Source organism: Aristolochia californica, unplaced genomic scaffold, assembly GCF_029961685.1.
Source record: "Aristolochia californica isolate CCGP_79_NKW_82.1479 unplaced genomic scaffold, dmAriCali1.0.hap1 SCAF_7, whole genome shotgun sequence".
Lineage (NCBI taxonomy): Eukaryota > Viridiplantae > Streptophyta > Magnoliopsida > Piperales > Aristolochiaceae > Aristolochia > Aristolochia californica.
Genome location: NW_027182268.1, coordinates 6,856,227 through 6,882,781, shown reverse-complemented (window position 1 = coordinate 6,882,781; position 26,555 = coordinate 6,856,227). Strand labels below are relative to the sequence as shown.

The 26,555-nt window shown below is 36.8% G+C and overlaps 2 protein-coding genes across 2 annotated transcripts; both read left to right on the top strand.

Annotated features, from left to right (window-relative positions):
* The first annotated feature begins 16,017 nt into the window (after positions 1-16,017).
* LOC137937200 (probable E3 ubiquitin-protein ligase XERICO) lies at positions 16,018-16,527 on the top strand. Its single transcript, XM_068782289.1, has one exon. The coding sequence runs from the start codon at positions 16,018-16,020 to the stop codon at positions 16,525-16,527; it is 510 nt and encodes a 169-aa protein (XP_068638390.1).
* A 5,165-nt stretch (positions 16,528-21,692) lies between these two features.
* On the top strand, positions 21,693-26,167 carry LOC137937108 (uncharacterized protein At4g37920-like). The gene is made up of 6 exons (XM_068782172.1): positions 21,693-21,880; positions 23,818-24,230; positions 24,550-24,718; positions 25,041-25,285; positions 25,487-25,674; positions 25,763-26,167. Exons 1-6 carry the CDS (start codon positions 21,736-21,738, stop codon positions 25,920-25,922), a joined length of 1,320 nt encoding a protein of 439 aa, XP_068638273.1. The 5' UTR covers positions 21,693-21,735; the 3' UTR covers positions 25,923-26,167.
* Positions 26,168-26,555: the final 388 nt, after the last annotated feature.

The window sequence follows — 26,555 nt, the reverse complement described above, 5'->3', positions numbered from 1 at the left end:
GTCTCAAGATTGAGCCACTCCAAGTCACTGCAGGTGCATGGTTGATCTACTTGGACTTGCAGGATAGCTTCATGCAGATGACTGTCACTCTGCAATTAAGTTCATATCCAAGGTTGTAGACAGAGATTGTAGTGAGTAGTCCAACCTATTTTCACTATTTCAGGTTTCGGTTTTATGCATATTTATTACAAATCAATCCTTTCAACTTGGAACTTTTTTATTCTATTCTCCTCCAAATTGTGTGCTGTTGCAGTGGTACACATGTTTTATTTCAAGGGCTCACATCATGTCAACCTTCACATAATTATAGTGGTAACATCTGTGACTGTGCTAATTGTATTAGTTCCTAGAAGATGCTGACTAAGTACAAAACAAAACCAACATTTTAGTTAAGCTCTGCTCACTCTGAATTGAATTTGTTGAAGTTGGGTTTTGATCTCTTCCAAAATGACCAGCTGAAGGGTTTTTATAAGCAATAAGCATAAGATCTCTTTAATCATGGATTCATGGCCACTATTATTTGCATTCCTTACGACCTATGAACCCTGTTTTGAGTGGACACCAGTGTAGAGGCACCCTGTCCAGTACATGATGAAGTTAGGTTGACTCTTCTGGACCAATAAATATGGATCATTCCGTTCCTAGAATCAGAAGAACTGTTCTTAATAGGGATTGTTCCAATTGCAAGTTTTGTATATCAAGTAGGGTAAAGCAAAGCAGGCTGATGACAACCACTATTGCAGGTGAGCTCTAGAAGTTCAGAATGCCTTCCAAATTCAAAATTCTGTTTTGGTAACGTTACCTGCTTTCTTCCCTGCCCCGTCCCCTATGAAAAAAAGTCATGAACTTTCTTCTTATCTCAACTTTATCGTAAACCTCCAAAACTTCATAACGAACCAACAACCTCAGAAGACGAAACCTTCCAAACCTCCAAAACTTCATAAAGAATAATGAGCAGCTGAGACTAAGCTACCTGCATGTGAATCAGTGGATGAATTCGTATGTTTTCTCACAGCAATTGGTTGCAGCTCCGAAACAGTTTAATATTGGAAGTTCAGAGGCCAATCCACCATCCAGAAATTGTTTATTTCACCTCTGCACTTCATTTAGAAACTCTACTAGATAACCTTTCACATATTTAAATGGGAAATAGAGATGGGTGGAGCTTTAAGGCCCTTTTTCTCTTATTAGTCTGATCAGGCTTGGAAGCCTATAAGCAACGTTGTGGCCAGTAACGACCAGGGTGTGGATAATTTAAGTATTTCATTTCACTAGCTTTTTGTTACAGTGAGCCACTTGTTAATCAACTAGAAACCTGCTTTAAGTGTTCTGTTTAGGTACAACAACTCTTCAAGCCCCCACATAAACATTTCTCCTACAAGAGAGTATCGATTTGTGATTGGAGAGCCGCCATGGAAGTTCATGGTCACGATGGTCTCTCGGCGTGTGGCTTGCTTTTTGAATCAATAAAAAATGGTACTATGCATGGTTTTGAGCAGTGAGTGTTATGTAAAGTAATACCATTTAGGGGGAGGATAGGAGAACTATTGTTTAATTAACTCAAATTACTTAGTGATGAAATTTGGACTTCTCCATGTTTTGCCATGGGAGTAAATCTTGTTTATACGACCTCTCTAGTCGTTAATCTGCCTGTATCAGTTGTTAAGAGATTGAGACCTCTTGGGGATATGACACCCATTGTGTTATGAAAATTTTTGTGTTTACCAAAGCTCATTTAAGGAATAATTAGTGAGAGGGTAGTATCTCATTCATTTTGTTTATGACAACACTTGTGGTTTCATGTCCCTCCAACTGGAGTTTGGATTACGTGAAAAGAACTCCTCACCTTCTAACACAAAAAAATAGAGAGAAGAGGCACCTCACTTTGGGGTGGGTGTGTTGATTTTTCAAGACATCTTACCCATATTAAAATCCAACACATTCCTAATGTATTGCCTCAGACATCTTGAGTTCAATGTTAACCTAAGTAATCTTTATATGGGAAGTGAGACAATCCACTGCCTCAAAAAGCTGAGATGCCTAGGCCAGATACTCACCCTTGGCCTTGCCTAAAACTAAGTGTAGGGGGAGGGGGGAAGGTATCTCCGAGCCTCTTCGTTTTGCTCGAGGAGAATGAAGAATACTTAGTTCATTTTAATGGCACAAAAGATTTTGAGTTGAGATTTGCTAAAAGAGAAAACATCAAAATGTTGAAGCCTTTGAACCCAAGTAATCTTTATATGGGAAGTGAGACAATCCACCACCTCAAAAGGGCGAAATGCCTAGGCCAGACACTCACCCTTGGCCTTGCCTAAAACAAAGTGTAGGGGAGGGGGGAAGGTATCTCCGGACCTCTTCGTTTTGCTCGAGGAGGGTAAGGAATACTTAGTTCATGTTAGTGGCACAAAAGAGTTGAGTTGAGATTTGCTGAAACGGAAAACATAAAAATGTAGAAGCCTTTGAACCATAAGCACCTTTGTTGGTCTCACGTGAATGGATCTCATTCGGTGCACCCGATCAGATTAGTGGTTTTTTTCCTGTTATCCAGACCCAAGTTTAGCTAGGTAATATTGCACAAGATAGTCTGATTAAGAAACCTAAAGAAAACAGAAACAAAGAGCCTGTAGAAGCCAGCAAAAGATACATCACAATCTATTAACAGATTACATGATACACATTGTGGTAAACTACAAATCTCCCTTCCTCACACCCCACTACTACACAACCCCACCCCCCACCCCTACAAATCACAGAAGCAGTCGAGTGAGAACACGCAGACGCCATCACCACTTCCACCGTGCAACCCACAAACATCACACTCCGCCCGGTTTTCCGACGAACCCCGGCGACGCAGATCCGCTCGGATGGACTCTCTTCCCGTTGCTGCCGCTGCCGGAATAAACATTACCCGTGCCTCCGTTTTCCCTACTCCCCGTTTCTCCCTCTCTCTTTTTCCTCCTCTCTTCGACACCCTTCTTCTGCACAGAGAGCTGGCCGTAGCTGAACCCCGTGGAAGACATCGCCGGAAAACTTAACCAGGAGGCAATCGAGGAAGAAATTAAAACTAAATCCAGCAAAGGATTTGTGGGTTGGAGCGTTTCTGAAGCATTGGAGAGTTGACGAGGAGTATTTATAGAGCCGCGGGTGGGGTTCGTGGCCATTTTGTTACTATTAACGTGGGCGCTAATGGATTAGAATTTGCAGAATTGAAATAATGTCGAGGGTGTTGGTGGCGGCTCAACTTTGGAGAAAGTTTGAGGGGCGGTTTCGGTGGTTCGCGCACGGACCAAGAGTGCACTTTCACGTCATCGCCGCGGCTTTAAAAAAGGGCTTTGGTGGTCGCGCACGGACCCAACAATGCCCTCCAACGTAGCGCCCATGGAGAAGAAGCTACGGGGGAGGTCATCATCAATTCGTGTACTCATTAGTTGACAAAATAGGAAGAGACATTCCACTTCTCACGTAGCTGTGTGCATGCTTATGGCACGCAATGCCCACTTTATGTTTTGATTTTATATTATACATACGTCCTTATATATATGAATATTGGGACAGATATAACCTTCCATGACTTCCAATATCTACTCTTTTGATGGGAAAGAGGGTTTGAGAAGTTGGTATCTGCAGATTTTCATGGTGAATCGAAAGAGGTTCTAGTCTAGCAAAAATTTATATGATTCCATCAATTACACTTTGGATATATACTAGACACTTGTTTCTAAAAATTCTTGGAATTAGTATGTCATGGCTAGAGGTATGTATTTTGGTTTCCGCTTTCAATCGTTTTTTGAATTTCATACATGTCTTTATAAATTCTACTTTTAGGCTATTCTAAAATTTTCATTGAAATAATTTTGATAAAACACACATAAATTGCTAGTGAGTTGCATTATATCTTGGTAACTCAAAAAACCTTGAAGGAGATTTTTAGTAGTATATAGTTCAACCAATCTAAGACCATTTGAATTGTACCCATGAAAAAAAGGTAGTATGCAGCTTATGTTAGAAAACACAGAGTTCAAACTGCCTTGGAGAGTCTATCCAATTGGAGAAGAATTTTTAGTTGTTGGATCAAACCGGAGAGAAAAGGCTCAGTTGAAGACTGTTTGCCTAAACGCCCACACGTTCAGCTCAATGAAGGCAAAAATGGAATAGGAGAAAAACAAGGTCAAGTAATGAAGATCATTTGGTGACCTATTAGTTCACCAAATGGTAGGAAAGAGAAAAGGTTTGGTTGGAATCATTCACTCGGGTGAGGCAATGATGAAGGCCAACCTTTCAGATGAAGGTTAATCTACTAAATTGCAAGTGGTCGATTAATAGGAAAGAGAAAATCCACTTAAAGCATCCATTTGGTAAACCATCCAAACACCCAAGTGATTACTCAGTTCATCTCCTGACGTCGTTAATGAAACACCCGTGTTCAAGTCATGTAGATGAATAGGATGAATCCAAAAATCATCTCCACGGTTTAATTTTGGGAATCTGGTTTCCTCAGTATATTGCGAATCATCCAGATGATGCGGGTGCCGCGCTTCGAACCCTCGTCGATATTTTTTTTTGGGTCTCTCTCCTGCATCCTCCCTCTCACGGTCTCCTCCTTCTCTCGTCACTTCTTTCTCGATTTTTTTCCTTCGTCTCTCTGCAAGCATCTCCGTTCTCCCAGCTCTCTCTTGCTTCTCCCTTCTCCCTCTCTCCCTCGCACTCAATGTCCCTCTCGGCCTCCACTCCCTTCTCCCTATCGCTACTCTCTTTCCCCAAAACACCTCCCGATTTCGTTCAATTTTTCCCATTTTGATTTCGATTTTTGACATTTTGGTGTCGATTTCTTCTATTCTACTTCGATTTCACCCTTCGACTTCAGTTTTCCCCAATTTTCAGAAGGTAAGCCTAAACCATAATTTTTTTTGATTAATTTAGTGATGTATTTGATTTAATTTTAATCTTTGTGCGTAATTTGGGGATTTAGGGTTAGGGTTTATGGTATTTATGGTTCAATTTCGTCTTTAAAGGGTTTAATTTCGGGATTAGGGTTAGGGTTTAGTGCTTAGTATTTAAGGGTTTAGGGTTTTTAAAAAAATTAGGGTTCTTGGTTTTAGGGTGATAGGGTTTAGGGTTTAGGGTTAGGGTTTAGAGTTGGGGGTGTTTAGTCCAGTTCAAACAAGGTTGAGTCGCCTACATCGGCGTCCATTAGCCAACGAAACCCAACCCCCATCACTGACGAGGTACAATTCGTAGTGACTACAAAGTCATATGGGGCTCTACCAAGTGTGTTCGGTGAATTTGGACTTCATGTGTGTGTGTATTTGCATTGTTTAGTGCATTTGCAATGGAAATAGTTTGATTAATTTTGGAATGTTTTAGAATGTTGTTGAATTTTTTTAAGTACTATGGAATGATTTTGCCATATGGTGAGGAGATTCGGGTGTTATAAATATCCACCACATGGTATTTTTTTTTTGTGGTTTTTTTTCCATGACGGGTAATGGTTGTGTGATAAAGTTTTGAATTGGAATGATATGATTCAAATGACGAGTTTGATGGAGGAGGTGATGGGGTCCAATTAGGTGCAACGGATGATACAGATAACGATAATTACGATGGTCTTGTAGAAGAGGATACTCAATCAACAAGCTTTCAGAAGCAATGTGCATTAAAATCTACAAGAGCCGCACAATTTTGAGATGACATAGCGACTTGTATGTGGAATGATTAATGATGATTGTATCTTATTGCTTTTGAATATGTGTTGTTCTTATGTACTAAATTTTTAATTTGATGATTTTAATATTGAAGGCACGAACTAGTTATTAGAATAATCTTTCTTAGGTTATTAATGAAGTTGTATATTTATTTATATATTATTTTTATTAAATTTTATTACTATATTAAACTAGATATTTAAGTCTGGTAAATAAAATATAGTTACAATATGCATTTGATCAATTAATTATTTTCAATTTTTTGGAAATATATTATTAATTAATACCACGTAAAAAAGCCATCTTCTGTTATTAATAAAATAATTCTTTATTTATTCGTTATATATATTAATTATTGTATTATATTAGTGATTTAATAGTGGTAATTAAGATATTGTTAAATCAAGCATTTGATCAATTATTTTGGTTTAATTAACCCATTTTTATTTAATAAAATCAATGGTTTTAAATTTAACGAAAACATATTATTAATTAATAATACGTACAAATATATAGTGTGTTAAAGTTATGATTAGATCCATTTTTCTTGTTTAATCATTCCTTTTTAGGTTAAAGTATATCATATGTTATTTATAAATTAATAATTGACCTTATTACATTCATTTATGCTATTTATAATGTTATTTGTTTATTTTTTATAATTAATCACGTGCGTATTTCATTGGTTCACGTAATTACTGTATTAATGTACAGTAAAATGCAATCATTAAATAATATAATATCTTTTCAATTAACTAGTATATTAATATAATTAAATTATACATTAAATTACTTATTCGTGTAGTAATAATGCAAGTTTTACCTAATTTGGCGTTTAAGGATTATGTTTTAATTAAGTATATTGTTAAAGTTTAGGGATTCTCTTATTTTTTATAGTTTTCTCATGTTGGGGCACTAACACAGGAAACTGTTTTCCAGTGCACATGAAGTCGTCCACACTAACACCAAGTTTGAAGATAAAGTTCATGTAGTTGAATGAAATGAATTTGAATCAGGAGATGAAGATGAACTTCAAATTTTCGTTTTGTTGACTAACCTCTGACCCATCCACAACCGTCCAGGCGACTTATTCTCGAAAAATTGCGAAACAAGGATCAAGACTTTGATTTACGCAAGATCAATAGGCAAAATCTATAAGTGACGTCTCTATATGATTATCAACTTATTATAAAAAAAATTAAGTATTTTATCGAGATTTTTGTCAAGATTTTACCGAGTTTAACCAAAGGACAAAAGGTCATCTCTTGTTAGGGGTACTTCTCAAAACCCAAGTGTTTATGTGTGTATTTTATTTTAAATCAATAGAATACACTTGGTCAAGTAAGTTTTAATTAAAAAATCTCATACTTTAAAATCATCAAGTTGCTCAGAACATTACTTTGTGGGCTACAATTGTGAAATCATCATTTAAGTTGTTTTAAGTATTCCAAATATTTTAAAACCAATTCAATTTTGTTCTGAACTTTGAATTTTGAATTTTGGCCATTTAAAGACCTTGGAATAACAAAAAAAAAAGGTAAGCACAAAGACATCTTGTGCAAAGTGGGTTCATGAAGATTTGGCTTTCTTGGCTCTTCAAATTCATGATTTTTAGACTCATTCAAATTTGCTCCTCTTTGTTGATAGAGTTTACATTGAGTAATTAGAGTAAATCTTAATTGATTCTATTGTTGTAAGTAGATGGCGTATCGATGAAACGATATGTATATTAGTATTGGTAGCTCAATTAGGTCTAGAGACAATTTAAAAAACTAGCATTTTTAAAAATGTTCTACATAATATTTTATTTAGAATCGATCTATCTATAAAAATGATTGTCTATATAAATAAGTTCTACTTTCTAATATAGCTAGCAAATTTAGATTTATTAGCTTAAGCTTTGTTTATCTGTAGTTTTGACTTCTTATTTTTTCTCATGAGTTTATGGCAGATGTAGATTTTATATTTCTTTTTTTATCGATGTAATGAGTATTGAATCCTATCAATCAATTAATTAATTAATTAGTCTAATCAACCAATTTATTAAAATGAAACCATTAATTAATTAGTCGAGTTGACTTTTCAAATTTGAAAAGTAGTCAGTTTTATAGAAGATTTTATAAAAATCTAGAATTCTAGTCAACTCGACTGAGTTACGGGTTAAGTTGCTAACTCGGAACATCATGCCTTCCTTTCCAGGTGAGTCGGTTCGGAGATGGTCTAGGTTAAGAAACCGACTAATCATAAATAAATTAATTTTCAATGAAATAGAAATTTTTTACATGATAATGACACCATCCTTGTAACAAATAAATTTCCTTTAAATTTAAGGGAATAAATCTTTGAAAAAAACAAATAAATATACAAAATAAGTGAATGAATTTAATTAATTTATTTATTTCAAATGTAATCACCTTAAGAGGCATATAATTGAACCAAGAAGATATCATGGTTTATAAAAGTGTTAATTAGCCTTAGCCTTTGAAATATGTGGAAATTACTCCCACACCCTCACAAATTACAAACCACTCTTATCCCTTAAAATTTAAAAATAATTACTCTTACCCACTCTTATTTCCTTGGCCGTGTTTAAGTAGTTTTCTTGTTTTACTGAAAAAATTTTCTTCCTATATTTTATGTACGATAGATCTTTCTTTTATATCATAAACTCATATATGATCTCGTAATTCATACTCGTCAGATTTTTTTTGCAACTATGAAGCATGTGTCATGTTTAATTGTCATTTGTGCATCCCTAGGAAACTTAACTCTTGTATTGCCCTCTCAATCTGGTTATTTGTCCACTGTGAAGCTCATTGCAGTTGGCTGAATTAGATCTCATTGTATTTCAGATTTCCTTTGCTATTGGTTGCAACCAATTTTATTGAAGGTATATTTCTTGTACTAAACTTTCATCAGAGTTTAAGATATGTTTTGTAAATGTGTTTCAATCTTTTGATTTCAAAATGGAAACTGAATGCTACATTACTGAAAACTAAAAGACTCTGGATGTAATTCCAGACCCTGTAAGACAAAAGTTACCATAGACAACACCACTGATCTTACACAAAAATATGAGGAACTACTAAGTGAAATGAAACCGCTTGATATGAACCTAGGAAGTGTCAAGCAGCATGATGAGAACCCAATAGTTTTTGTTGTTGCAGAAGTTGCCACAGACAACGCACTTGATCTTACACAAAAAGATGGGGAACTTCCACATGGAATGGACCCTCTCAGTAGAAGTAAAAATCCAAATGAACAGTAAGAGAACTCTAAAATTTGTACAACGAAAGATATTGATTTGGAACCAATTCCAAATGAACAAGGTGAAAAGGCTACAACCTCTGTAACTACAAAAATATCTTCAAACACATTAGAGGATCTTATGAGACGAGATGGAGTGAATGTAAGCCTTAAACATGAATTTCTAATAACAACATGAAATTCATTATAAATTAAACGACCAACCTTTCCATAATTCAAATGGCATTTTTGGAACAGCCTTGGTTGGAACTCGGTTTAATATATACACTGCTGTCTTAAGTGCTTCAGGCCACAAGGATCTAGGAAGATTGGAGTTGCTAAGCATACTCTACACCATGCCTAATAATGTTCGGTTTCTTCTTTATGCTACACCATTTTGGTCCGGAGAACCAGACATGGTATATTGGGCAACAATCCCACGTTCTTGAAGAAACTTTGCAAATGGCCCAGGTGTTTGTCCATTCTCAGTGTATCTACCATAGTATTCTCCACCTCTATCTGATTTCACGATCTTAATTTGCTTACCGCATTGTGTCTCTACTTCAGCCTTAAAGATCTTAAAGGCATCTAAAGCTTCATACTTGTTATAAAGCATGTAGAGATACATGTATTGTGATGAATCATCTATAAAAGAGATGAAGTATTTCTAACCATGTGAGTCCATGTCTGGACTACATATATCAGTATGTATGATCTCTAATATGGTTGAACTCTTATTGGCACCTTTCTTTGACTTGTTAGTCTGTTTTCCCTTAATGCAGTCTACATAAATCTCAAAATCAGTAAAATCCAGAGTATTAAGTACCCCTTCATTCACTAATCTTTTAATTCTATCTATGGAGATATGACCTAATCTCCGGTGCTATAATGTAGAGGAATCCTCATTAATAACACTTCTTTTATGACCAGTGTGAACATGCATTGAATCGTAAGTGACATTGTTTTGTAAATTAATGTTATAAAGACCATCAGACAATGTACCATTCCCAACACAATCAGACTTAAAATATAAACTGAAAGATGAGTCTGAAAAGTTAAAAGAATATCCATAAGGTACAAGCCTTGAAACTGAAATCAAGTTTCTGGAGAAACTTGGAACATAAAAGGTCTTTTCTAATTTTAAAACAAAACCACTACTTAAAGTTAAATAGCAAGATCCTATAACTTCTACATGTGAGCTCATCTGATCTCTTGAGAATATGTGATGCTCACTTCCCACTGGTTTCCTTAGGTTTTGCAAACCGTGCAAAGAATTCGAGATGTGGATTGTTGATCTAAAATCAATCCACCAAGTGTAATTATTGACATTAACCATATTAGATTCATAACAAACACATGAGATTGGAATATCTTTGTCCTTTCCATGTGTTGCCAGCATGATACTTTCTCCTTGTTCCATCACCAGTCTCCCTTCCTCTTGAACACACATGGTCAAAAGTTCATTAACTGACCATTTACCTTTATGTGTGTTATACAAGATTTTGAAGGGTCCATATTGGTGGGGAAGGGAATTTAGGACGTAATGCACCACGAAAAATTTTGACATATCAACCTCGAGATTTTTTAATTGAGCAGCAATATCCCTCATTTGCATGATGTGCTCACGCACACCTCTCATACTGGTGTGCTTTAGGGATGAGAACTTCATGATTAGGGTGCTTGCTAATGCCTTATCTGAAGTGACAAATTGAGCATCAATGACTTTCAACAAGTCTTTGACATTTTCATATTGCTCAATAGAACCACGAATACCAGCAACAATTTTAGTCTTAATGAACATTACACTGAGGCGATTAGATCACTCCCATCGTTCATAAAGTGAATTGCAGCTACAGTGCTGGTATCAGTAATTATTGGTGGTTCGTCTTTCCTAATAGCATAATCTATGTCCATCCACCCTAAATGAAGAAGTATTCTCTCTTTCTAGACCTTATAGTTATCTCCCTTAAGATCAGGGATATCACAACGAATATCAAAGAAATGTGCAGGTTGTACAACTGCATAAAATTACAAATTACATGTTGATGGCTAAATTGAGGTCTGAATAAAATATCATGCTTTACCAATGTAAATCATGCTTAAAAATCAAATCAATTGACATAAAAAACATTGCCTATGGGCTAAATATTTTTTAATTCAAGCAAATTCAATATTCTTTATGAGTAAACTTGATGATAAAACTATCAAATTATTTATGAATTCATAATTCTTATGGGTAAATTATGAATAATTTGATATTTTATCCTAATTAATATACTCAAGTATAATAAAAGTTCTTGTGGGATAAAATTTATTATATTAAATATAATTAATTAAAATTAATTTCTACTTTTTCTTTATGATAAAACTATCAAATTATTTATGAATTCATAAGCCCTGTGGGTAAATTATGAATAACTTGATATTTTATCCTAACTAATAAACTCAAATATAATAAAAATTCTTATGGGATAAAATTTATTATATCAAGTAAAATTAGTTACAATTAATGTCTAATATTCTTTATGTGATCTTAATCATAATATATAATTTGTATTAAGGCAAAGATGCTATGGCTACTCTCTACTTAATAAAAATTATATGGATCACTAGACATTAAATCTCATAAATGTATGAGAATAGCATGAATTGCATAATTGTAACTTACACTAACATGTTATCATTAAGCACAAAATATTCTCGTAATATATGCATAATTAAAAACTATAATATTATGCATAACTTTAATTTCATGTATTTACATATATGCCAAAAAATGCATAAAAACTGTAACAAGAAATAAATCTAAAATTTCCTATATACATAACAGTTGACGGCCAGTGGCCCAATGGTCACTGGCGCAAGTGAATATGCGATTGTGCGGGTTCGAATCCTGCTGGTCCAAAATCAATAACAAGTACCGAGTCGGCTTGGTCCAGGAACGACGAACCAACTCAACTTGTCTGAGTCGACTCAACAGTTTTTTTTTTTAATCGAGTCAACCCGACCTGAGTCGTTGTTGCCGAGTTGGAACAGCGAGTCGCAGAAGACTCATCCTGAGCCAACGCATCCGGTATTTACAAAAATACCTTATGATTTTAATTTACATGATTCTGCGTGCTGGAGGTCGTCTTCAACCTCCAGCCGCGCGCAGAAAAATGTTCGTCGGCGTTCTTTCAAGTCGTCAAAGCCGGAAAACATGTCGGAATTGTTGGCGGCATCGGCGCTGCATCTCCGACGCTCTCAGGAGTCACGAGAGAGCCGCCGACAGTCCCGCACCGAGAGCGGACAGAGACTGTCGGCACCAGATGTTTTATACAATGTCGACGCCAGCAAACTGTGCGGAATGGTCACCGGCGTTGGCGTCATGCTTGACACTGGTTGTCGTTGATGCCAGAGCCCCGGCTCCCGCAACCAGTGAGCGCATAATTTGTTTTAAAAAACAGAACAGAGACCAAAACAGAAAACAGAGTCTCTCGGAATTAAAACGCTGGATTAGAGGTCTGCTCTGATACCAACTGTAAGCCTTAAACATGAATTTCTAATAACAACATGAAATTCTTTATAAATTAAACGAAAGATAAATCGTACCTCCATCCATATGCTTCAAATTCCTTCTCTCTGTTTTCTGTTCGTGTTTGGTGCTTCCGATTTCTGAGCACTCACGGCGATGGCTCAACTGAAGGGGCTAGAGTGACGAGACAGGGGACCGAAAACCATTAACTAAAGCCAACCTCCCATCAAGGTTTTCAGGGCTTCGTGTTACCGAGGGAGTTGCAACTTTTGGAAGTTTAAGACCACGTTAATGAGAAAACCGTTTCTCATAAAAACGGTTAACAGTGAAATTAATCACGGCAACAGAGGAAAATCCATATCATTCGGATGAGAAACAATTCTGTGGTACTGATGAAGGTGGAGACGATCACATTGAAGGCACTAAAAAGAGTGATGATTTGGCCAGGTGTGTTAATGATGAATCAGGTTCAAAAGAAGTTAGTCAACAAATTGGTTGAGAGGTCATGGAATCCTTTAAGCTGTGAAAAACAAAACAAAAGGATGTTATCAATGAACAAAACCCAACAAAACCCAGAACAGGAACCCACAAGGAAGGAAGAGTCATATTGTATGCGAGTTTAGGATGTCCTACTTGTAGGGAAATCAGATTGTTTTTTCAGTGGAGACAAATCAAATATACTGAGAGGGTCCATTCCATGTAGAAACTTGGAGCTAATGAAGAACACCGGATCTTCAGCTGTTCCTAAAGTGTACTTGAATGATTTCCTTGTTGGAGGCTTGAATGAGCTTAAGAGCGTGGATGAGTCTGGGAGGCTTGGGAGGCTTGCTGATAAGTTGAAGGATTTAATTAATGAAGAACCTCCAGCTAGATCTCCTTTGCCGCCATTTTCTGGTGAAGATGACTTATGTGGCACTGGTGTTACTGATGACCCAGCAGTGATTGTTCGGCAAATGAGAGAGCATTTGGAAGGATAGATTTTATAAAATACGGAAATTCACCAACTGCTTTTTAGGGTCAGAAGCTGTGGATTTCTTGTCAGATGACTGATACTTGGAAAGAGACGAGGGGTGTAGTTGTTCATCCTCTCGTTTTGGGAGGATCATTTATTGTCTTACTGAATTAGTTTGGAATTTTTAGTTCCTTTCTTGGATGCATTCTCATGCTTTCAAATTCCTACAGTAAAAAAAAAAGGTTCGGTTGCGGCCATTTTTATCTGGTTTGCTTTCACCAACTGTTTTGTCTTTTACTTGCCATTTCTGACATGAATTTTTTTCTTGGAATGATACAGGCAATTGAACTGGGAAGAAAGCTGGGGCAGCAACTCTTCTTTCAACACGTTCTTGAGTAACTCGTTGAACTTATTTCACATTTTTTATCTGTCTGAGGCTCACACTTGTAGTCTGATTAATTTTCTGTGTTTGGGATCAAATCAGCCAAAATGTGTTTGAGGATGGTAAACACGTCTATCGTTTCCTGGACCATGATCCTGTTGTTACGCAGCATTGCTACAACATCTGCTCACGAAGTTTGTTTTCACTTTCACTTTCCCGTGACAGAACTTCTGATAGTCACAAAAAGCAACTTCTTCGTCATGGGTAAACACAGAGTGAGTTCGACCGTCGACTGTTGAAGGGGAAATGACGAACCTGGAAACGGACTGCTCTTTTGTCTCTCTAATTTTCAAGCCAAGTCATCTTCGCAGGGTGAGCTGCGGCACTCTACTATGACCTGCTACATTAATTGCTGCCACCCACCCATAAGAGACTGGTGAGTCTAATTAATATTCTGTATTAACTGCCAGAACTTTATGACATAAGCAATACGAAAAAAGTATCAGCCGACAGGGAAGACCTCCATGAGAGAAGGGAAAAAAGACTAAACAATAAAAATTTGACTAAGTAGAGATGCTGTGATAATGACAATGATAAATAACTACGAATGTTATCTCAGACTCTTGACTTTGTTTGACATCCCTACCTCCTTGCCATGAACAAACTATGGCTTACTCCATTTTGATTATTAAATGATGCTCATTCTTCAACCACTAAGAAAGAAGCTTTGATCTCCATTTTTTAACATATTTGAGCAGACTAGGGCATGTTCTTTTAGAATCTACCCGCTTACTGGTGGAAACAATCCAATTTATTGACATTTTCCAAGTCAACCTCCATTTAGTACAGTTAATGGACATGATCCCATCAAATTCAATGTTCAGAATATCAAACCCCTTAAGAGTCCCATCACTCATCTAATCTCAGACCAGGTTAGCAGCATCTGTCGTCTAATTGACTACCAAAATCTTTAAATAAACTTGGTTCTAGTCTATTTGCTCTTATTGTGACAGGAAAGAACTGTTATACTCCCTCTGTTTTTTCTTTTTCTTGTTTTTGTGTCCTTGTCCATTCCTCAGGCTTCTGTAAAACCAAATTCATAACATGAGGGATAATGGGTGAACCCAGAAAATGTTTGTAGTAATTGTGATCTTCTGTTATCTTTCATGGGGAAAGTGGGAGAATCGAACTACTGATCTTCCATTGGTTTCAGGGGAGCAGAGCCAGATTGTCTTGAATTCAGTGTCTGCTATAGCCATTGTAGATCTATCTGGATCCACCCTTCTTGACTGTCTAGATTGATGGGTTTTTCTTTTATAATATGAACTCTTAAAAAGTACCGGTTATTTGCTGGAATGCCTCTAGAACATAATTTTCCTTTCTGAGCTTGGAAGGAAAAGAGTGGAGATCTCTCGACATTGTTGCTCTGGTTTTAGTTTTTATCTCTGGACCACTGAAAAACACGGGAAAAAAGGTCTAAAAGGGTCCAATCATATGAGGGAGGAGACGTGGAACTTGAGAAACCCTCTATACCAGTTACAACTACCACTCACGTTTCATGATTCAACTTTACCATAATTGTTGTCAATATTGTGTTTCATATTGGCCAACATATCAGATTTCTATGTGAATAATACAATATTTTATACAAATATGTATTTTTTTATAATTATTATAATTTCAATACAATATTGTATTATGTTATATTATATCATATTTATTTGTCATTTATGAAGCTACATTTAAAAATAAATAAATAAATTATCCAATATTAGAAAATTCATCATTTATCAGGTTATATTCGTATCAAACAGTACAAAAAATAAAAAATAAAAAATAAATATTACATATTATATGATGAGATAAAGAGTATGCACATAAGTTGATGAATTAAAAAATATGAGCATTGGGGCCAGTTATGGAGCATTGAGACCAGACTAAAAAGAAAGTAAAGGAAACCCTGTGCTTTTCCTTATTTTAGAAAAAAAATGGATGAATATGAGCATTTAATTCTGAGCATAAATAGGCTATCCTCTTCACGCATCTTCTTCCCCAACAAAGTTACAGAGAAGCACAGAAAGAAAATTTCATGAGAGAAGAGATGACCCCACCTCGTATATATTCTATGCTTTCTCCCTTGAACACCCAGTAACCAAACCAAAAGCTTATGTATATAATCCCATCAGCTGCCAGCTCTCGCTCCTCATTCTCTCGAGACAAAATGGGTTTCTTCAGCTTCTCGCACTTCTTCTCCAACCTGTACACAATCTCCATCATACTCTTCTCCGTGCTCCTTGTTGAGGCCTATTTGATGATCCGGTCAGCCATCAGATTGATGGTGAAGCTGTTGTTCTGGTTCAATTCGGCCTCTTCGTCCCTGTCCGAGACGGACCAGTTCATGGCGGCGGTGGCGGAAAAATGCCCGGCGGTTCGGTACAAAAAGGGGTCGACGGCGGCAGTGGCGGAATGTGCTGTGTGTTTGTGTGATGTGGAGGAGGGGGATGAGGTAAGGGAGCTGCAGTGCCGGCACGTTTACCACAGAAAGTGTTTGGATAAATGGTTGGAGCACTCCGGCGTCACTTGCCCCTTGTGCCGGAGGTTGGTGCTACTGGACGAGGCTTTGATCGAACAGTGGCAGAATGAGACAGAGTACTGCGGGGAGGATGATGACATGGGTCTCATGTTTTTGTCCTTCCGCGGTGGTAATCTCAGTAGACTTATCTGGTGTTAGTTCCTGTCTTTCCCCTCTGCTTGTAAAAATGGCTCTGCTTCTCTGTAAATACGTGAGTTTAGACTTGGAGTTTTTGCTTTTTCTTTTTTCGTTTTTCTTTTTTTGTGGAGGGTGACTACTCATATAGATATCAAAGAACATGCTGGGAAGATCAAATAAGAAATCCTTGTCATCTTTTCATGGAAAGCTAAATATATGAACTCGTTTTCTGAATATTTCTTATTAGCATTTTATGATCCATTTTCGTTAAGTTTGAGAATTCTAAATGCAGAAGAGAGAGAGAGAGAGAGAGAATTAAATGTCCAAGCGTAGGCCATCCACCAGTTCAATTCTTTCATTGTAAGAAAGGTTGAAGTCTGGTGTGCATAGGATTTAACGAAGGTGTCCCTCCCCAACCAAAAGGTTGAAGTCTGGTGTGCATAGGACTTAACGAAGGTGTCCCTCCCCACCAAACCCATCAAGTATCACCAGGAGAACTTCCCTGTGAGGGAAGCTGTAAATTGCAGAACTCAGGATTTGGCGAGGAGACGCATCAAACGACTCACTCGGTCATCTGGAGTTTAGATCCAGATTTTTTTCCATCATTATGAAAGAAAATATATTTAAAGAGACTCAATTTTTTATGGTTTTTGGCATTTTCAGCTGGTTCGTCATTCCTTGTTATGCTGACTCGTTTCTGCAGTTTTTTAATAAGTAGGCAGTTAAATTTCACAATGTATGTCATAGACCCTCTTGATCTACGCTAGAAAGGGGCAGGATGGGAATTAAGGGGCCTAAGGGGAGTATGGGAAAGGCCTTGGGTCCGAGGGACGCGCGAGAGACAACCGTACACCAACACCATGGTCCTTCCAAGGACAGTTAGTTGAGCATCTAAAGGAACAAAGAAGAGGAAAGGAGAGAAAGGAAGACAAAATTATGGCTTAGGAGTAGGGGTGGCATTGAACCGAACCGGTTTGTGAGTGGCTCGGTTCCGGCTTTGTTCGATTCGATTTATTTGGATCTCGAACTCTCGAGATCCAAATATGGCTCGTTTGAGTTAACGAGCTGAACTCGATCGAACCATGGTTCTGTTCGAAAACTTGCGAGCAGGCTCGTTAATGGGCTCGAGAGTCGGAACCGGGTGCGGGAGCACCGAGCGAGAGTGCGTCCCCTCATCACCGTCGATCCCCTCCTGTCCGCTGTTGTGGCCGCCTCTATCGTTGTCGACAGTTGCCTCGCCAGCTGCCTTCGCCACTGCTCGATTTCTTCCCCCTCGTCTGCCTTCACCTTTGTTTCCATCGCCATCGCAGTCGTTATCCCCAATGACAGTTCCTTGCCGACGCGCCCCCCCCCCCCCCCCCCCCCCCCCCCGCGAGAAGATGATTTCGCACATACGAGATCATAAACAAGTAAAAAAAAATCTAGGGACTATTAGTGGTTTTTTAATAAATGTTAAAAAAAATATTTTTAGTAGAAATACATTTCTAGGGACTTTTAGTGCCTCATGTTTTTTTGAAACATTTTTCTAATTGGAAAATTTTATTAAAAAAATCATATAATTTTCTAAGTAAGATTTTCCCGCCAAGATGGTCTAGAAAACCATATAGAAATTTTTTGAATAAGTATTTGACAGTTGATACTGTAATACTTTTAGCATGAGGCAATTTTCATAGCAATTTTATTTTTGACATATTATTTGATTAAAAATTTATCAATAAGTATAGTAATATATTAGATTGATTATAAATTTTTATTTATTTCCCTAGAAGAGGCAATAAGAGTTCCATTTAACTTTCCTAAAAAAATTTTAAAATATTTATTGTAATCTTCTAGTAAGTCACTAACAGTAATAGGATTTTATTTAAAGATTTTTTTTGGAAATATGTATCATAGCAAAAACATTTTTAGTTTTTCCTAGAATATAAATTTTCAACGAGGGGTACTAAGGAGGCCATAGTAAATTTATAGTCAGATTCAAAAATTACAAAATAAGATAGACAATATTTGGGGTAAAAAAGATTATTAGTGCATTCTAATCCATTATCGAAATTCAATCCCAAACCTCTCCTATCATTCTTTTTATAAAATGTATGCATAATTTTATTTATAATTTATTTGACATATATTTTATTTAGAGTATTAAATGTAGGTTAAACTCGAACTCGGCTAGAGCTCGAGCTTGAACTCAGTTAAAATTATTAGGCTCGAGCTCGATTACAATTTTAGGCTCAATGCTAGGGTCGACTCGAGCTCGAGTTCGAAATATTTAAATCAAGCTCGGCTCGAACATAGGAAGGTTTGGGCTCAGCTCAATTCAATGTCACCCTTATGCCATATTTTAAGTAGAGGTCATGTCCAATTTTATGTAAAATGTATGCCCAATTTTATGTAAAATGTATGTATAACTTTATATACAATTTATTTAACATGTATTTTTTAAAAAGTTTTAAATGTATGTTGGAGCTCGAACTCGAGACATGTATTTTTTGAAAAGTTTAAAATGAATGTGGAAGTTCGAGCTCGGTTCAAACTCGGTTAAAATTATTGGGCTCGAGCTCGATAACAATTTTAGGTTCGATGCTAGGCTCGGCTCGAGCTCGAGTTCAAAATATTTATATCAAACTCGGCTTGATTATAGGCAGGTTCGGGCTCGGCTCGGCTCGATGCCACCCCTACAGTTAGGAGGACCCCCTCGATGTCTAGCAGGGTGAGCGTCTCTTTCTCTCTATAGGGTGAGTGTCTGTTTCTTTCTACAGGGTTCCATCATTTGGTATTAAGGTTCCAAGGATAGTTAGTTGAGCATAGTATGAGCCCAAAGGAACAAGGAAGAGGAGGGAACGGGAGGAAGACAAAATTCTGGCTTAGGAGGACCTAGACCCTCGAAGTCCAAACATGGGATTATACTATCTCAAAGGAAGTATGTCCTTAAGAGACAAGAATAATGGCGAATAGACCAACAAAAATCCATATGGATTCCAATACAAAATTATTTGCAGACACTGGAGAAGATGTTGATATCGGAAAATATCAAACATCTGTGGAAAAACTCGTTTATCTCTGTGTAACAAGGTCGGATATATCATATACAATAAGTGTTGTGAGTCAACACATGCACAAACTACAACTTACTAGCAAACACTAGAAAGAATATTGCGATATTTGAAAAGAGCTCCAAGAAGAGAGCGAACCATGGTTACTTCAACATAGAAGGGTTCTCAGATGCAGACTAGGCTAGATCCCCGGATGACAAAAAATCTACTCCGGGATATTGTATAATGGTTGGAGGTAATTTGGTTACATAGAAAAACAAGAAGCAAAATGTAGTTGCAAGGTCTAGTGCAAAAGCAGAATACAGGGTCATAGAACACATAGTTAGTGAGCTTCTATGAATAAGATCTTTTCTCACTGAACTAGGATTCTATAAAGAAACCCATATGGATCTACATTGCGATAATTAGACGAAAATACATCGAGAGAAATTCCAACCCGATATATTATCTCTCAAACATATCTCTTCACAAGGGCAAGTTGCAGACATTCTCACCAAAGTAGTCACTCCTAAGATCTTGTCCACTATCTGCAGCAAGCTGAGCATTTACAATGTTTTGTCACCCCTAGCTTGAGGGGGAGTCTTACAAGGTGGGACTCACCATGATCACATGAGGTGGCATGATGAGTCATCACACGAGCTGACATCCTCATCACATGAGTTGGAAGATTTGGCAATCTTCCTTGATTAATGTAATCGATTTATCTTCTTTTGATTTATATAGATTTGGATAATTATGATTAATGTAATTAAGGATATTAGGGATTCTATCTTATATCTAAATATGTAATAAAAATAATATCTTGTTGTGCATATGGGAAGGCACCCATGAGTGTCAACCCCAATACTCTTATAAATTGGTACAATTGAAGCATAAATTTGATAAGAAAAAACTCGTCCAAATCTTTGTTCCCAACTTGGAAGGGAAACAATAACAACCAAGAATTCTAGATATAGCCTCAAAGCTCCAATTGCAACAGTTGGTTAAAGTAAAGCTAAGTTGTGAATTGATGCTAAGAAAAAAATTCACTTATATATCTGATAGTAAAAAAAAGAATAAATAGATATAAGCAAAGGTAACCTATTTTGTATTTTAAAACATATAAAAATATATAAATACACAAGAAACACGAATCTTTACCGTTTATAAAGGATTTGCCAATTGGTGGGCATTGTAGAATATTTTAATTATTGTTAATATTTATCTAATATATTAATTTTTATAATACATTATTAATGAGTTTAAATATTAACTCTTGGTAAGGCTTTTTTCTTGTTTTTTTTTTATAGCTCAAGAGATGGGATTAGGGTAGCAATTTTATTCATTTAACCAATTACCACTGTGTTTTGGCACTTAGATATGAAATACAAAATTCCATTCAATTGCATATTAAGTAATTTCACCACCCATTTTCTCCATTTATCGCTAATTAAATAAAAAATAATATAGTTAATGGTTATTTTATACTCGATTGCCCAATTACCTAAAAATATTAAAAAATAATTTCTTAATTTTTATTTCTGTTATATGAAAACTTACAAAATAAATAAGAAAATAAAATTAAAATAAAGTGTTACCTTTTCCGATTAGGTTATCAAGAGGGCAAATAAATTCGCTCTTTTTACCATTCTCTTTTAAAAAAATTAAGGGAAAAAAATTATATATACGGAGAAGTAGGATGGACCCACCCCATTTTCTGGAGTTTCTATATATGCCTTAACCATCTTTTTTTTTAATTAAAAATACTTATTTTATGAATATTGTTATTTACATAATAATTTTAAAGATCTATTTTTATTTTATTATTTATTTACCTATTTACCCCCATTCTCAGTGAATAATTACATCGTGCATTTTTTCCATAGGTTTTATGAGTAACAGCGAACTTGCTTTTTAAGTATGTGAGCCAGCTTCATGGGTGAGTTAACTCGGATTTGGCTAGAGATGGGTCGACCGAGGGTTAAACTCGCAGCTTCTATTTGGAGGTCAAGTCAGTCGAGACTTCATCCGATTCGAGTCATCAGACCCGGGATTCCATGTGCCGGGTCGATTCCCGAGTTCGAGTCAGAAAACCGTGATTTTTCAGACGCGGCATCCTTGTTATTGAAATGGCAATCCCCAGTTGAGCTAAACCAGTAAAATTTCGTACTGTTTTCCAAGCTCAAAGTAAGACGCTTCCATGGAGATCGCATCAAACTCCAAGTCTCTTCTTCTACTGCGCCACCTCTGTCGAAAGCCGTCTTCCAACCGTAACCCGACTCCTGCCGTTGCAGGAGGAATGGTTTTTGGTTGTTGCAGAGCCCCTCGTTCAAGAAAGATTGAAGGTAGGCCTGCGTTTGGTGTGTTAAGTTTTAAATTTTACAGCTAGATATCAGATTATTCTTCTCTTTTTTTACCGATTTTATGTGGGTTACTTTTTGTTTCACTGGAAATTTTAATTTTAAGAACATTTATCCTGGACTGGGGTATGCTAGACTATGGAAATTGGTAGCGCTTGGGGATAAATAGCGGTTGCCGCTATTGTGAAAGGAAGTGCTGGGAAAAGAATTTTTGCTTGTTAGTGCAGAAAAAAAAAAAAGTGTTGTCTGCAAACATTTATTCCACCTCCTTTTTAGTTACTGGATATACTTCATAAGTCTATTTCATATTTAAAGTCCCAACAGTTTCCGGAATGCTGTCCTGTAGTGGCATGTCAAGAAAATGTTGATATTTGTCCTTCTTGTATTTTCAAAAAGGAGAGAAACGATAGAAGATTGCCTAATTGGTTACCTTTGCCAGTATCCTAAATTCACTGATGGATAAATACAAGAGATTCTTTTGAACAAGATCAATACCTGGCCTTTGCAGGAGGAGCTGAATGCATATGCTAGACTCCAACTCCTCGCGCCATTACCAAATCAAAATTTTCTCTTATTACTTAAGACCGAAAGTTTTCATTGTGAAATAATGAAGGATGTGCATTTGGGATTCCAATTCTTTAAAGCTTCCCTCTCAGAACAGGAAATTGTTGAAGGTCAACGAGTTGAAGGAATTTAAACTTTAAGAAATGAGATCTTTGAGGAAACAATGCCACTAGAGTTTGCTTCTGCATTTGATATGAGCATACATTAATGAGAATGATGTATTAGATGAAAAAGAGAACGGTACTGATTGAAACTTTAAAAGATGGGATTGAATTCGACAATGAAGTATTAGGATTGAATTCGACAAAGAAAATAGTCGAAATATTGACATGTGCCTTGACTTGGAGATCAAAGAAAGTTGAAAGGATGGGAGAGAATTGATATGTACTTCAAGGATTGATATTGTACCTCAACATGGAGTCTAATGTTAGTTAAAACTGCTGAAAATATAGAAGAGATAGATGTGAAATAACTGCCTTTTCTTGTACATTCAATGATTACACGTCTAGTGTAGATAAAGATCTGGGTTCTGATCTAACATCTCAACTATGCAACAGGGTTTAAATCTCTGAGGAGATTAAATCATATTTCAAGTGTCCTTGTTGTGCTTGAACAAAACTAAGGTGGAATGGTAGTTCATTTGGCAGCCCCTGTGCTGCTGGGGGTAGTAGTGTTATCCAGATCCAAATGGTTTCCTTCTCCTACAGTTCTCAGGTCCCGCCGGTGTATGTCGCTTGGCAATAGAAGAAAAACATTCCCTCTTCGTATGTGTAAAGTTGTACTCCAGAGGTTCTTCGCCCCTGTGGTAATTAAGGGAGGTTCAGCAATTGTCATCTCATGGATGTTTAAGCTTTGTTTCTCTTTCATGGAGGCTGGGTCCTTATTTGATGAAGTTCTTGACACTTGTTAAGCTTGGACCTATTTTGGAATCGTATCATTACCTCCGTTTACTCTTCTTCAGCTGTACAAGCAAAAGAAGGTGCTTTGTAGCAGCAGCACCTTGTTGTTGGGAGCACTCTTCCCTTTGTATCTTTTTGGTGGGAGATTCATTCCCTCTCTATTCTAAAAGAAAAGGAGCACCTAAAGTAAAATGGTGTTTGTAGAGATATTTTCTGCTCTTGTTCACAAACCTCAGATGTATTTCAAGGCCAACTTGTATATATCCTGAGAAATCTAACTGAAATCACAGTCACCTTGGGTAGGCAAAGCATGATTAATTGGGGTCTTCTGGGTTGTTCAGTGCTCTATGCCATTTTTTAATTTTTTTTCTAATAACAAACTGACAAGATATGCATTTAATGCTTTCCTTCTACCATGTTTTGACTTTTTTATGATGATTAGTTTCTTATGTATGGCAGGTCCTTATTTGTCTCTTCATGCTAAGAGCACAGAAATCTCACCTACTGCTGCAGTTGTAAATGATGCCACTACCATGCCTAGTGATTATACCGAGGAGCAGACATCACTTCAATCACAAAGAGATAATGATGCATCTCATGAGGATTGGAGGAAGAAAGATAGGGAAAGGGAGCATCAAAAAGGTCCATCGAATCATGAATACCAGAAAATGATTAGGGTTTGCAACAAACTAATAGAAGTTTTTATGGTTGACAAACCTACTACGACTGATTGGAGGAGGTTATTAGCTTTCAGCAGAGAATGGAGCAGCATACGTCCTCATGTCTTCAGACGTTGTGAGGAACAAGCAGATTCAGAGCAAGATCCCGATATGCGACACAAGCTACTTCGGCTTGGTCGGAAAATGACAGAGGTATTTTACTGGAAATGCAGGGTAACTTAATCCTATTGTATGGGGGTGCATTATCATTGCTGAGCCGTGGTCTCGAGGTTTTAAAAAAAATTGGATAATAATCTACTATGCCAAAAGTTAACAACCATCCAAACATATAACCATTATTTTCCTATAGTCAGACTTCAGGAGATTGCAATCCATCTTCCAGAGTGTATCCAACATGCTTTGTGCATGGCACTAAATTAGCTACCTCATTTTTCTTCTTTTTTCTTTTCTTTTCTGAAGTTGGCTTTCATTTTCTTTTTAAAAACTTTACTGGGACTTCGCTCTTATACAGATTGATGAAGATGTGCAAAAGCATAACGAACTACTTGAAATGATTAAAGGTGCCCCTTCTGAGATAAATTCAGTTGTGGCTAGGCGCCGAAAAGATTTCACAAAGGAATTCTTCATGCACCTGCATAACGTAACAGAAGCCTATTATGACAATCCTACTGAACAAAACAGTAAGATTCACTCTTTACCTGTTCTTTTTTTCAACGTAAAACCTGTTCTCTTTAAAGCAGCTTTCTGCTTTTTGCAACTTAAGACCTGTGATCTGCAAAATAGTTTTCTGGTGCTAATAGAGGCATGATACTTGATAATTGTTGATTAATGATTGTTGAAACACTCATACTCTCATTCACATCCGTATTCTTGGGTTGGTAATCCTGCTCTATCTGCACATGACATCCACCTGAGTTGGAATCTTCTTATGTCTCTGATGAACACTTTCTTGGTACATTACCTCAACTTTATTTTGTGTTTTTTCAAATGAATTGCTGGTAGATTTGGCGAAACTTGGGAACACATGCTTGGCTGCAGTACAAGCTTTTGATACTGCATCTGAAAGTATTGAAGCATTAAATACCGCAGAACTGAAGTTCCAAGATATCATAAATTCCCCTACTCTAGATGCAGCTTGCAAGAAAATAGATGCTTTAGCTGAGAAAAAAGAACTTGATTCTGCACTCATGTTGATGCTTACAAAAGCTTATTCAGCCTCTAAAGAGTCAAATATGATGAAAGATGAGGTATGATGATTATTTGCTGTCAAATGTCTTTCTCTATTTTACTTGTTTCTGTTTGACATTGATTTTTGAAGTTAGTTCTCTATAAAACACCTACTATATAGAGGCTTGAGATACACTCTAATCAAACTATTCTGTCAGTTTCCATGATAATGTGAACATCGAGTTAACACAAAATTCTAAACAAATGCTTGATCTGTGCAGGTAAAAGATATACTGTACCACTTGTATATGACTGGTCTAGGTAACCTTCAGCGAAACATCCCAAAGGAGATCAGAATAATGAAGTATATTCTCACCATTGAGGACCCTGAAGAGAAGTTATGTGCTCTAAAAGATGCATTCACTCCGGGTATTGCACTTGAAGGGAAGAACGTCGATAACTTGTCCACGTAAGTTTTCAACATATTGAGCGTAGAGAGTTTTCTTGTAAGCTATCCATCCCTCCCTCCATAACCTCGATTATCCTTGTCCTTTCAGAACACCGGAGAAGCTATATACATGGATCAGAACCGTTCTGGATGCATACCAGTTCAGCAGAGAAGGCAGTCTCATCAGGGAGGCCAGAGATTTGATGAATCCCAAGATCATTAAAAAGTTGGAGGAACTAAAGAAATTGGTGGAGAGTAGCTTTATGTAAGCCTGTCAACGGATCATTGCACTCAAATCAGATTCGACTTCGTGGGTATTTTGTTTTTCTATGGCGGCTGAAGTGGATATTTCAGTGTAAAAACTCTAAAACATTTAGGACTCATGGCGGCTGTTTTTTTAGTAAGCTGGATATTTTGTCTTATGTACTCTGTAAACAAAGATTTTGACATGTAAAATATGTAACTTTGTGTTTTTAATTAATATAAATTGTATAATTAGCAGTGTAAAAAAATTATCAGGTCCTCTTAATTAATTTTTTTTTTCATGTTCAAGGCTTCGTCTTTGCTGTCGTCGTCGGGCCAATGCTTCTCTGTTCCACATGAACAGCAGTGTACACCCAAAACAAGTATTTTCTTTTAATTTCTCAGGAAGAAAAGAAAATTCTCAAATCCTTAGCCAGGAAGATGAGGAAAACGTAACTACAAGCAAATCATTAGCCAACCTGCTTCGAATATATACAAATTTATACACCAAAACCAAGGCACATCGCAAAGCTGAACGGAAATCATCCGCTTTAAACCAGACTCTCGAATCCGCCCTCACGCCGAGAAGAACCCAGTAATGGCTGCCGTCCCCACCAAGGTCTTCGGCTCCAGCAGCTTGCTCGCAAAATCAAGTTTCT